The sequence below is a fragment of the Mustelus asterias genome, chromosome 14, assembly GCF_964213995.1.
Source record: "Mustelus asterias chromosome 14, sMusAst1.hap1.1, whole genome shotgun sequence".
Taxonomy (NCBI): domain Eukaryota; kingdom Metazoa; phylum Chordata; class Chondrichthyes; order Carcharhiniformes; family Triakidae; genus Mustelus; species Mustelus asterias.
In genome coordinates this window covers 103125122-103139371 of record NC_135814.1, presented here as the reverse complement: position 1 = coordinate 103139371, position 14250 = coordinate 103125122, and the positions used below count along the sequence as shown (strand labels likewise).

Below are 14250 nucleotides of genomic sequence, written 5' to 3'. Positions count from 1 at the left end.
GGTGAAGTATTGACACAGAATACAGCCTTCTGAAGATGGAATTGATAGGAGTGTTTGGAGCAAACCACTGATTGCTGTGCTCAGGTTGGCAACGGCAACGCTTGGTACCTGAGCACTGAAGAATAAAGAATGGTGTCAAATCGTTTGATTTGTGCTGGATTGTGTAACCAGAGCTTGTTAAAGTCAAGGACCCGTTTCTGTAACTGTTGCAACGGGACCAAAAAGAGAAGTCAAACAGGAAAACAGGTCAACCTGCGGAGGCTTTGGAGAGGGTACGGAAAAGATTTACCAGGATGTTGCCTGGTATGGAGGGCATTAGCTATGAGGAGAGGTTGGAGAAACTTGGTTTGTTCTCACTGGAACGACGGAGGTTGAGGGGCGACCTGATAGAAGTCTACAAGATTATGAGGGGCATGGACGGAGTGGATAGTCAGAAGCTTTTTCCCAGGGTGGAAGAGTCAATTACTAGGGGGCACAGGGTTCAAGATTACGACGTGTTCAAGATTGAGGGGCTTGGACAGGGTGGATAGGGAGCAGCTGTTCCCGTTAGTTGAAGGATCAGTTACGAGGGGACACAAGTTAAAAGTGAGGGGGTGGGAGGTTTAGGGGGGGATGTGAGGAAAGACCTTTTTACTCAGAGGGTGGTGAGGGTCTGGAATGCGCTGCCTGGGAGGGTGGTGGAGGCGGGATGCCTCACATCCTTTAAAAAGTACCTGGATGAGCACTTGGCCCATCATAACATTCAGGGCTATGGGCCAAGTGCTGGCAAGTGGCATTAGTGTGAAGGTCTGGGCCTTTCATGCGTCGGTGCAGACTCGATGGGCTGAAGGGCCTCTTCTGCACTGTGGGAAGCTTCTTCTCTGCTGCTGAGTTTCGAGGACCTACCTCGCATTAAGTTGATCTTTCTCTACACCCTAGCTATGACTGTAACACTACATTCTGCACTCTCTCCTTTCCTTCTCTATGAACAGTATGCTTTGTCTGTATAGCGCGCAAGAAACAATACTTTTCACTGTATGTTAATACATGTGACAATAATAAATCAAATCAAATTCTGTGATAGGTTCTGGAAGGACAAACCAAAGTAGAACGTACAGGGTAAATGGTAGGACTCTGAAGAGTGCAGTTGAACAGAGGGATCTGGGAATACAGGTACAGAATTCCCTAAAAGTGATGTCACAGGTGGATAGGGTCGTAAAGAGTGCCTTTGGTACATTGGCCTTTATAAATCGGAGTATCGAGTATAAAAGTTGGAGTGTTCTGGTAAGGTTATATAAGGCATTGGTGAGGCCGAATTTGGAGTATTGTGTACAGTTTTGGTCACCTAGTTACAGGAAGGATGTAAATAAGGTTGAAAGAGTGCAGAGAAGGTTCACAAGGATGTTGCCGGGACTTGAGAAGCTGAGTTACAGAGAGAGATTGAATAGGTTGGGACTTTATTCCCTGGAGCGTAGAAGATTGAGGAGAGATTTGATAGAGGTGTATAAGATTTTGATGGGTATAGATAGAGTGAATGCAAGCAGGCTTTTTCCGCTGAGGCTAGGGGAGAAAAAAACCAGAGGGCATGGGTTAAGGGTGAAAGGAGAAAAGTTTAAAGGGAATATTAGGGGGGGCTTCTTCACGCAGAGAGTGGTGGGAGTGTGGAATGAGCTGCTGGATAAAGTGGTAAATGTGGGGTCACTTTTAACATTTAAGAAAAACTTGGACGGGTTCATGGATGAGAGGGGTGTGGAGGGATATGGTCCAAGTGCAGGTCAGTGGGACTCGGCATAAAATGGTTCGGCACAGACAAGAAGGGCCAAAAGGCCTGTTTCTGAGCTGAAATTTTCTATGGTTCTATGGTTTAAGGTGCGAGAGGCAAGGTTTAAAGGAGATGTACGAGGCAAATTTTTTTACACAGAGGGCGGTGAGTGCCTGGGGGAGGTAGTGGAAGCAGACACGGCAGTGACTTTTAAGGGGCGTCTGGACAAATACATGAATAGGATGGGAATAGAGGGATATGGTCCCCGGAAGGGTAGGGGGTTTTAGTTCAGATGGGCAGCATGGTCGGTGCAGGCTTGGAGGGCCGAAGGGCCTGTTCCTGTGCTGTACTTCTCTTGGTTCTTTCTAACAGCACCGGCCTGGCTGCCAGGCCTGAAAACTGGCCTCAGCACCTCCTGGAGGTGGAAGGGTGGGCCAGCCCCCTGTTCCCCCACCCCTCTCACTTGCTGTCATGGACCATGGAGATAGACAGGGTCGGGGGAGGAAATTCATGGCCACATCCCTTCAGGAATGAGAGCAGATAATTAGTTGGCCATCAATAGCAATAAGAGTGTTGCAGAATGCAGGAAATTAGGTGGGGTCGGCCGGGGGTCGGGGGGACGGGCTTCGGTTTAGGGACATCAAATGTTCCCCTTATTAAATGGGGAACAAACTAGGTCACAGGGTACAGGCTGAGAGGCGGTAGATTTAAAACTGAGAGGAGGAGGAACTACTTCTCGCAGAGGGCGGTGAATGTGTGGAACTCGCTGCCCCATCGCGCGGGGGAGTCTGAATCATTGAATGGATTCAAGAGGGAGATGGATATATTTCTAATAAAAAAAGGGATCAGTGGAGATGGGGAACAGGTGGGGAGGTGGATTTGAGACCAGGCAGGGATCAGCCATGATCTGATTGAATGGCGGAGCAGGCTCAAGGGGCTGAATTTGCCAACTTCTGCTCCTAGTTCCGATGTTCCTGTGATAGACGCTTCGAACAGGAAGCCAAGCTTGCGTTATGGAGATGGGATGTGAGCACACGTTCTCCCCGTGTCTGCGTGGGTTTCCTCCGGTTTCCTCCCACAGTCCAAAGATGTGCGGGTTAGGTGGATTGGCCGTGCTAAATTGCCCCTGGTATCAGGGGGACCAGCAAGGTGAATATGTGGGGTTACAGGGCCTGTGTGGAATTGTGGTTGGTACAGACTCGATGGGCTGAATGGCCTCCTTCTGCACGGTAGGGATTCTATGATAAGGTTAGGGTGGATTGGCCATGCTAAATTGCCCCTTAGTGTCCAAAGATGTGTAAGTTCGGGGGATTCTAAATGTTCGGGGCCATGCTAAATGTGCGTGGTTACGGGGATAGGCTGGGGGTGAGGGCCTGGGAGAGGTACTCTGTCAGAGAGTTGGTGCAGACTCGATGGGCCGAATGGCCTCCCTGTACACTGTAGGGATTCTGTGTGTTAATATTTTTTAATGTAGGAAATGCAGCAGCCAATTTGTGCACAGCAAGATCCCACAAAACAGCCAGCTGATAATAACCAGACAACCTGCTTCTTGCGATGTTGATTGAGGGATAAATATTGGCCAGGGTCCCAGGACAGGAAGAAGGGGGTGAGAACTTCCCTTCGAGACAGTGCACGGGAGAGTTTTTCACTTCCAAACAAGAGGGCAGACACCGTGTCCAAAGGACAGTCCCTCTGAACGGTGCTGTACCCCCTTTGGCCCCTGGAGAGGCTGCAGAGCAGATTCACCAGGCTGACAGCTGGGCTGAAAGGGTTACATTGTGAGGGCAGTTAGCATGGAACTTCTATTTCGTTGAGTCTAGAAGATTGAGGTGCTTAAGATGATTGAAGGTGTTGATGAGGGAGAGAAACCATTCCCTCTGTTAAGAGTTAGGCCATTGAGTGATGGAGGTAGGAGACACTTCCTCACACAAAGGGGAGTGAAAATCTGGAAACCTCTCTCCCAAAAGAAAACTACCGGGGCTGGAGTCAATTGACAATTCCCAAACTGAGATTGATAGCTCTGACAATGCTCATCGGGGAAATAGGGGGAGGAGATGCCCTAGGGCTATTATCGCTAGACTATTAATCCAGAAACTCAGCGAATGTTCTGGGGAGCTGGGTTTGAATCTCCCCACGGCAGATGGTGGAATTTGAATTCAATTTTTAAAAATCTGGAGTTAAGAATCTACTGACGACCAGGAAACCATTATCGATTGTCAGAGAAACCCATCTGGTTCACTAATGTCCTTTAGGGAAGGAAATCTGCCGTCCTTACCCGGTCTGGCCTACATGTGACTCCAGAGCCACAGCAATGTGGTTGACTCTCAACTGCCCTCAGGTAACTGGGGATGGGCAATAAATGCTGGGCCAGCCAGCGACACCCGTGTCCCATGATTTAAAAAAAAAGTTAGCTCTATTCTCTCTCCACAGATGCTGTCAGACCTGCTGCGATTTTCCAGCATTTTCTGTCTTTGTGTTAATAGATTTTGGTTAGCTAAGGTTGCTAAGGGCGATGGAACAGAGGCCTGTAAATGGAGTTAGGATACAGATAGGCCAAGATCTAATGGAATGGTGGAGTTGGCCCGAGGGACTGTTTCTTTAATTATGAGTGGGCTATTAATTCTGGGCCCCCCCCCTCTAATCACTCCTCCTAGCCCCCAGCCCGAGGGTCTCTGTTCCTGATTTTAGCTCCGCAGTTGCCACTGGTTTGGATCGGAAAGGATGTGAATGAAGTTTCCTCACCAGATGTCCAGAGCCACGGAGTAATCAGTAGCCCCAAGGAGGACGTCAGGGGGGCGATACCACAAGGTCACCACCTGCGAGGAGTAGGTCTGACTGGGAACAGACTTTGCCCTGGCCAATCCTGCGATCAAAACAGAGGACAGACAAGAGTGTGAGGACGCCGTGTTGGGGAAGGAGTTGGTGGAGTGGCTGCGACTCTCCACTGGATTCAGCGTCACAAAGCTCTCGGAAGGGAAGAAGGTCCCAACAGTGACTCACAGTGAGTCAGCGTAACCGCATCTCCAGGTATTTGTACAGGTACAACGCAAAGAACCCTCCACTAACCCTCCCAGAGAAAACCACACACACAGGAACATGCACACACAGGAACATGCACACACAGGAACACGCACTCACAGGGACACGCACTCACAGGGACACGCACTCACAGGGACACGCACTCACAGGGACACGCACACACAGGGACACGCACTCACAGGGACATGCACTCACAGGGACACGCACACGCACTCACAGGGACACGCACACGCACTCACAGGGACACGCACACGCACTCACAGGGACACGCACTCACAGGGACACGCACACGCACTCACAGGGACACGCACTCACAGGGACACGCACACGCACTCACAGGGACACGCACACACAGGGACACGCACACACAGGGACACGCACACACAGGGACACGCACACACAGGGAAACGCACTCACAGGGACACGCACTCACAGGGACACGCACTCACAGGGACACGCACTCACAGGGACACGCACTCACAGGGACACGCACACACAGGGACACGCACTCACAGGGACACGCACTCACAGGGACACGCACTCACAGGGACACGCACTCACAGGGACACGCACACACAGGGACACGCACACACAGGGACACGCACACACAGGGACACGCACACACAGGGACACGCACACACAGGGACACGCACACAGGGACACGCACACAGGGACACGCACACACAGGGACACGCACACACAGGGACACGCACTCACAGGGACACGCACTCACAGGGACACGCACTCACAGGGACACGCACTCACAGGGACACGCACACACAGGGACACGCACACACACTCACAGGAACACGCACTCACAGGAACATGCACACACACTCACAGGGACACGCACTCACAGGGACACGCACTCACAGGGACACGCACTCACAGGGACACGCACTCACAGGGACACGCACTCACAGGGACACGCACTCACAGGGACACGCACTCACAGGGACACGCACACACAGGGACACGCACACACAGGGACACGCACACACAGGGACACGCACACACAGGGACACGCACTCACAGGAACACGCACTCACAGGGACACGCACTCACAGGGACACGCACTCACAGGGACACGCACTCACAGGGACACGCACTCACAGGGACACGCACTCACAGGGACACGCACTCACAGGGACACGCACTCACAGGGACACGCACTCACAGGGACACGCACTCACAGGGACACGCACTCACAGGGACACGCACACACAGGGACACGCACACACAGGGACACGCACACACAGGGACACGCACACACAGGGACACGCACACACAGGAACACGCACACACAGGAACATGCACACACAGGAACACGCACTCACAGGGACACGCACACACAGGAACACGCACTCACAGGGACACGCACTCACAGGGACACGCACTCACAGGGACACGCACTCACAGGGACACGCACTCACAGGGACACGCACTCACAGGGACACGCACTCACAGGGACACGCACACACAGGAACACGCACACACAGGAACACGCACTCACAGGGACACGCACTCACAGGGACACGCACACACAGGGACATGCACACACAGGGACACGCACACACAGGGACACGCACACACAGGGACACGCACACACAGGGACACGCACACACAGGGACACGCACTCACAGGGACACGCACTCACAGGGACACGCACACACAGGGACACGCACTCACAGGAACACGCACTCACAGGGACACGCACACACAGGGACACGCACACACAGGGACACGCACACACAGGGACACGCACACACAGGGACACGCACACACAGGGACACGCACACACAGGGACACGCACACACAGGGACACGCACACACAGGGACACGCACTCACAGGGACACGCACTCACAGGGACACGCACTCACAGGGACACGCACTCACAGGGACACGCACTCACAGGGACACGCACTCACAGGGACACGCACTCACAGGGACACGCACTCACAGGGACACGCACTCACAGGGACACGCACTCACAGGGACACGCACTCACAGGGACACGCACTCACAGGGACACGCACTCACAGGGACACGCACTCACAGGGACACGCACTCACAGGGACACGCACTCACAGGGACACGCACTCACAGGGACACGCACTCACAGGGACACGCACTCACAGGGACACGCACTCACAGGGACACGCACACACAGGGACACGCACACACAGGGACACGCACACACAGGGACACGCACACACAGGGACACGCACACACAGGGACACGCACACACAGGGACACGCACACACAGGGACACGCACACACAGGGACACGCACACACAGGGACACGCACACACAGGGACACGCACACACAGGGACAGGCACCCACAGGGACAGGCACCCACAGGGACACGCACCCACAGGGACACGCACACACAGGGACACGCACACACAGGGACACGCACACACAGGGACACGCACACACACACACAGGGACACACACTCACACGCACACGCACTCACAGGGACGCGCACACGCACTCACAGGGACACACACTCACAGGGACACGCACACGCACTCACAGGGACACACACTCACAGGGACACGCACACACACACAGTTACATGGACATGCACACATGCGGACACAAACATAGTCACACATTCACAAACAGTTATACACAGGCACACACAAACGCACACACATATAGACCCACATGGACATACTTACAGACACAGATATCGTCACAGACACACATATGCACATGCATGCAACACACTCACAGGAAGGACAAACACATGTAGACACCCCCCCCCCACCTCGCAACACACCCCCCCACACGGACACCCCCCCCGTCGCGGACACACAGATAAATAGGAAGCAATATGATGCACTGACCGAAGTCTGCCAGTTTGAGCTCTCCGACACAGCTGATGAGCAGGTTCTGTGGTTTGAGGTCGCGGTGCAGGATGTGACAGTGGTGGATGTACCCTAGGCCCCGCAGGAGTTGGAAGAGAAAGAGCTGCAAAGGCAGAAAACTGGGGTTTATTATTCAGCGCAGTCACTGAGCGACCCTCACTCCGGGGGTGAGAGGGGGGGGGGGAGAGAACCGGGCCAACAACGGAATGACACAGGACACAGCGACTCGCTGTTTATCTCAATAAATCCCCAGAGGGACTGGACTTTTATTCTAAATCATTTCCAGGATGTCATCAAAAAGACCAATGAGATTCCAGCCTCTCTCCCAAACGGACTGGAAAACAAAGAGAAATTAAGCTTCAGTTTGCACAAGCCGGGGCAGATCCCAGCTCCAGTAACTGAGAGAGTCCTGGGCACTGCCCACACGAAGCAGAGGGCAGCCTGGGAGGAGATAGACTAGAGGGCGGCGGGGTGGCACAGTGGGTTAGCGCTGCTGCCTCACAGCACCAGGGATCCGGGTTCGATTCCCGGCTTGGGTCACTGTCTGTGCGGAGTCTGCACGTTCTCCCCATGTCTGTGTGGGTTTCCTCCGGGTGCTCCGACTTCCTCCCACAGTCTGAAAGACGTGCTGGTTAGGTGCTAAATTCTCCCTCAGTGTTACCCGAACTGGCACCGGAATGTGGGGACTAGGGGATTTTCACAGTAACTTCATTGCAATGTTAATGTAAGCCTACTGGTGACACTAATGAATAAACCTTAAAACTTATAGACTGCAGGATCAAGAGTGACCAGAGAGTGACCAGAGCCCGGATCTGGTTGTATCACAGCTTGGTATGGCTCCTGCTCTGCCCAAGACCACAAGGAACTACAAAGGGTCGTGAATGTAGCCCAATCCATCACTCAAACCAGCCTCCCATCCATTGACTCTGTCTACACTTCCCGCTGCCTCGGCAAAGCAGCCAGCATAATCAAGGACCCCACGCACCCCGGACATTCTCTCTTCCACCTTCTTCCGTCGGGAAAAGATTCAAAAGTCTGAGGTCACGTACCAACCAACTCAAGAACAGCTTCTTCCCTGCTGCTGTCAGACTTTTGAATGGACTTACTTTCCATTAAGTTGATCTTTCGCTACACCCTAGCTATGACTGTAACACTACATTCTGCACTCTCCCCTTTCCTTCTCTATGAACGGTATGCTTTGTCTGTATAGCTCGCAAGAAACAATACTTTTCACTGTATACTAATACATGTGACAATAATAAATCAAATCAAAATCAAAGTAGACCAGAGAGTGATGTGAGAGTGATGAGAGAGTGACTGGTAGTAGGGGACCAGAGAGGGACCGAGTGTTTTGAGTGCTGGATTATTTCCTCTCTGGCTGTGTGGTCTGGAATGTTAACAGGAGCTCCGAGGCTGAGCTGCCCTGAATCCCAGCTTACCTTGACGTTGTGAGTGTGCAGCCCTCCCGGATGCTGGATCATGTACTGCGCCAGGTCTGTTTGCTGGTTGGGGGAGACAGAAAGAGGGAATGAATCTAACACAGATTCAGCCGAGGGAGATTCCAAACAACCCCGCCGGAAATCCTCAAACACATTCCCAAGCACTCGCGTGTGACACACAGATCTCCCTTCCTTGGTCAGATATGGATATTCTGAACATTACCCTGTCTGTGGGTGATATCTTTATCCATTTCCTTCCTTGCTTCGTGGCATCATAGAATCTGTACAGTGCAGAATGAGGCCATTTGACCCATCGAGCCTGCACTGACCACAATCCCACCCACCACCCAGCCCCATAACCCTACATATTTACCCTGCTAATCCCCCTAACCAACGCATCTTGGGACATTAAGGGGCAATTTAGCATGGCCAAGCCACCTAACCTGCACTTCTTTAAGTTTTAAGTACTTTTCCGCGGGTGTTATTTATTTATTTAATTTAGTTTTAAATTTTGGCGCGCAACCGGCAGTGGCCGCGGGGTTTACTGGGAAGGGTCTCTTGAGTTTTTTTTTAGTGCACAGGAGGTTTAAAAGGCAGGTCCCACTATCTAGCGGGCAGCGGAGTGAGACGGAGAACTGAGGGGCTTTGGCTCATCGGGCTTAGGCAGAAAGGGCGAGCAGGGGTGAGTTTCTTATTTTTAAAAAATTTTATTTATAAGTTACTTTTCTCCGGGTACCTTGGTAGAAATAATTTGGAACAGAGAGGAATATTCTTCATTCACTTTTTTCCCTGTGTTTAAAAGGGCAATTATGACTGTCAGGCCAGTATGTTGTTCCCAATGTAGGATGTGGGAGGTCCTGGAGGCTCCTAGCCTCCCGGACGACCATATCTGTGCTGGGTGTGTTGAGCTGCGGTTCCTAAGGGACCATGTTAGGGAACTGGAATTGCAGCTCGAGGACCTTCGCCGGGTTAGGGATAGTGAGGAGGTCATTGACAGGAGCTATCGGCAGGTGGTCACACCGGGACCACGGGAGGAGGGTAACTGGGTAACAGTGAGGAAGGAGAAAGCTCGGGTGATGGTGAGCACCCCGGTGGATGTGCCCCTTAATAATAAGTACTCCTGTCTGAGTACTACTGGGGTGGACAGCCCACCTGGGGGAAGCAGCGGTGGCAGTGTCTCTGGAGCTGAGCCTGGCCCAGTAGTGCAAAGGGGTAAGGAAAGGAGGGTAGTGCTAATTGGGGACTCTACGGTGAGAGGGTCAGATAGGCGTTTTTGCGGACACAGACGGGACTCTCGGATGGTGGTTTGCCTCCCTGGTGCAGGGGTCCGGGATGTCTCTGGTCGAGTCCCAGAAATCCTGAAGGGGGAGGGAGAGGAGCCCAAGGTCGTGATGCATATAGGTACTGCTGACATCGGTAGGAAGAGGGAAGGGGTCATGAAAAGAGAATATAGGGAGTTGGGTAGACAGCTGAGAAAGAGGAATGCAAAGGTAGTAATCTCGGGATTGCTGCCTGTGCCGCGGGAGAGTGAGAACAGGAATCGGTGGAGAATTAATGCGTGGCTGAGGGACTGGAGCAAGGGACAAGGATTTGGGTACTTGGATCATTGGGACCTCTTTAGGGGCAGGTGTGACCTGTTTAAAAAAGACGGGTGGCACTTGAATCCCAGGGGGACCAATATCCTGGCGGGAAGGTTGGCTAAGGCTACTGGTGAGACTTTAAACTAGAAAGGTTGGGGGGAGGGAATCGAAATGAGGGGACTGAGAGCGAGGAGGTTAGCTCGCAAATAGATAAGGAATGTAGACAGGGTAAGAGGGAGGTTAGACGAGTGAGGGAGAAGGGAAGTGCTCAGGCTGAAGGTCTGAGATGTGTCTATTTTAATGCCAGGAGTGTAGTGAATAAAGTGGATGAGCTTGGAGCGTGGATTGCTGCTTCGAATTGTGATGTGGTGGCCATTACGGAGACTTGGATGTCTCAGGGACAGGACTGGGTGCTTCAGGTGCCGGGTTTTAGATGTTTCAGGAAGGACAGGGAGGGAGGCAAGAGAGGGGGGGGAGTGGCACTGTTGATCAGGGATAGTGTCACGGCTGTAGAGAAGGTGGACGCCGTGGAGGGACTGACTACGGAATCTCTGTGGGTGGAGGTTAGGAACAGGAAGGGGTCGGTAACTTTGCTGGGTGTTTTCTATAGGCCGCCCAATAGTAACAGAGATGTTGAGGAGCAGATGGGGAAACAGATCCTGGAGAGATGTAGGAATAACAGAGTTGTCGTGATGGGAGATTTTAATTTCCCAAACATAGATTGGAATATCCCTAGGGCTAGGGGTTTGGATGGAGAGGAGTTTGTTAGGTGTGTCCAGGAGAGTTTCCTGACACAGTATGTGGATAAGCCTACTAGAGGAGAGGCTGTTCTTGATCTGGTGCTGGCTAATGAACCTGGACAGGTGGAGGATCTCTCGGTGGGTGAGCATCTTGGGGATAGCGATCATAATTCTATCTCCTTCACGATAGCATTGGAAAGAGATAGGGTCAGGCAGGCTAGGAAAGTGTTTCTCTGGAGTAAAGGGAAATACAGTGTCATCAGGGAGGAAATTAGACGGGTAAATTGGAAGGAGGCATTCTTGGGGAAAAGTGCCGAAGGAAAGTGGAGGATTTTCAAGGAATGTTTGTCTGGAGCTCTGCATGACAACGTTCCGATGAGACAGGGGGGTGTTGGTAGGGTACGGGAACCGTGGTGCACGAAGGTTGTGATGAACCTGGTAAATAAGAAAAGAGAGGCGTACAGAAGGTTCAGAGAGCTAGGAGGTGTTAAGGATTTAGAGGAGTATACGCGATGTAGGAAGGAGCTTAAGAAGGAAATTAGGAGAGCGAGAAGGGGTCATGAGAAGACCTTGGCGGGTAAGATTAAGGAGAATCCCAAGGCTTTCTACAAATATGTCAAGAGTAAAAGGATGAGATGTGAAGGCATAGGACCCTTAAAAGGTGAAGGGGGAAAAGTTTGTGCGGAACCGTTAGAAATGGCGGAGGTGCTTAATGAATACTTTACCTCGGTATTCACGGTGGAAAGGGATCTGGGTGGTTGTACTGCTGGATTGCGGAGGACAGAAAGGATCGAGCATGTGGACATAAAGAAAGAGGATGTGTTGGAACTATTGAATGGCATCAAGGTTGGTAAGTCGCCGGGACCGGATGGGATGTACCCCAGGTTACTGTGGGAGGTGAGGGAGGAGATTGCGGAGCCTTTGGCGATGATCTTTGCATCGTCGATGGAGACGGGAGAGGTTCCGGAGGATTGGAGGATTGCGGATGTGGTCCCTATATTCAAGAAAGGGAACAGGGACAGCCCGGGAAATTACCGACCGGTGAGTCTAACCTCAGTGGTTGGTAAGTTGATGGAGAGGATCCTGAGAGACAGGATTTATGATCATCTAGAGAAGTTTAGTATGATCAAAAGTAGTCAGCACGGCTTTGTCAGGGGCAGGTCGTGCCTTACGAGCCTGGTTGAGTTCTTTGAAAATGTGACCAAGCACATTGACGAAGGAAGAGCGGTGGATGTGGTCTATATGGACTTCAGCAAAGCGTTCGATAAGGTCCCCCATGCAAGACTTCTTGAGAAAGTGAGAGGGCATGGGATCCAAGGGGCTGTTGCCTTGTGGATCCAGAACTGGCTTGCCTGCAGAAGGCAGAGAGTGGCTGTGGAGGGGTCTTTCTCTGCATGGAGGTCAGTGACCAGTGGAGTGCCCCAGGGATCTGTTCTGGGACCCTTGCTGTTTGTCATTTTCATAAATGACCTGGATGAGGAAGTGGAGGGATGGGTTGGTAAGTTTGCTGACGACACCAAGGTAGGTGGTGTTGTGGATAGTTTGGAGGGATGTCAGAAGTTGCAGCGAGACATAGATAGAATGCAGGACTGGGCGGAGAAGTGGCAGATGGACTTCAACCCGGATAAGTGTGTGGTGATCCATTTTGGCAGATCCAATGGGATGGAGCAGCAGTATAAAATGAAGGGTACCATTCTTAGCAGTGTAGAGGATCAGAGGGACCTTGGGGTCCGGGTCCATAGGACTCTTAAATCGGCCTCGCAGGTGGAGGATGCGGTCAAGAAGGCGTATGGCGTACTAGCCTTCATTAATCGAGGGATTGAGTTTAGGAGTCGGGAGATAATGCTGCAGCTTTATAGGACCCTGGTTAGACCCCACTTGGAGTACTGCGCGCAGTTCTGGTCACCTCATTACAGGAAAGATGTTGAAGCCATTGAAAGGGTGCAGAGGAGATTTACAAGGATGTTGCCTGGATTGGGGGGCATGCCTTATGAGGATAGGTTGAGGGAGCTTGGTCTCTTCTCCCTGGAGAGACGAAGGATGAGAGGTGACCTGATAGAGGTTTACAAGATGTTGAGGGGTCTGGATAGGGTGGACTCTCAGAGGCTATTTCCAAGGGCTGAAATGGTTGCTACGAGAGGACACAGGTTTAAGGTGCTGGGGGGTAGGTACAGGGGGGATGTCAGGGGTAAGTTTTTCACTCAGAGGGTGGTGGGTGAGTGGAATCGGCTGACGTCGGTGGTGGTGGAGGCAAACTCGTTGGGGTCTTTTAAGAGACTTCTGGATGAGTACATGGGATTTAATGGGATTGAGGGCTATAGATAGGCCTAGAGGTGGGGATGTGATCGGCGCAACTTGTGGGCCGAAGGGCCTGTTTGTGCTGTGGCTTTCTATGTTCTATGTTCTATGTTCTTTGGACACTAAGGGGCAATTTAGCATGGCCAATCCACCTAATCTGCACATCTTTGGACTGTGGGAGGAAACCGGAGCACCCGGAGGAAACCCATGCAGACACGGGGAGAATGTGCAAACTCCACACAGGCCCAAGGCCCGGAATTGAACCCGGGTCCCTGGCGCTGTGAGGCAGCAGCGCTAACCACTGGGCCACCCCTGAAGCACAAACAATTCCTCTGAATATACAGCGCAAAAACAGGCCATTCGACCCCTCCACACCATTCCCGTCAGCTTGTGCAAGGCTGGTTCGTAGGGATCACTTGAGCATGTTTCTGTATAACTCCATCCACCCCTCTGCTTCCCACTCTGATAGGAGGGGCCCACACAGACTCGGGGTGGGATTTTCCGGCCACGCTCATCCCAAGACCAGAGCATCCCGCC

The 14250-nt window shown here is 52.3% G+C and overlaps 1 protein-coding gene across 1 annotated transcript in view; it reads right to left on the bottom strand.

Annotated features, from left to right (window-relative positions):
* cdk15 (cyclin-dependent kinase 15) overlaps positions 1 to 14250 on the bottom strand; it is a 34586-nt gene that overhangs the window by 8864 nt on the left and 11472 nt on the right. The window contains exons 7-10 of the mRNA XM_078227738.1: positions 9096 to 9158; positions 7636 to 7759; positions 4484 to 4604; positions 109 to 115 (exon numbers count right to left, since the gene is read on the bottom strand). Coding sequence (XP_078083864.1) covers positions 109 to 115; positions 4484 to 4604; positions 7636 to 7759; positions 9096 to 9158 — 315 coding nt within the window. The remainder of the gene's footprint in view (positions 1 to 108; positions 116 to 4483; positions 4605 to 7635; positions 7760 to 9095; positions 9159 to 14250) is intronic.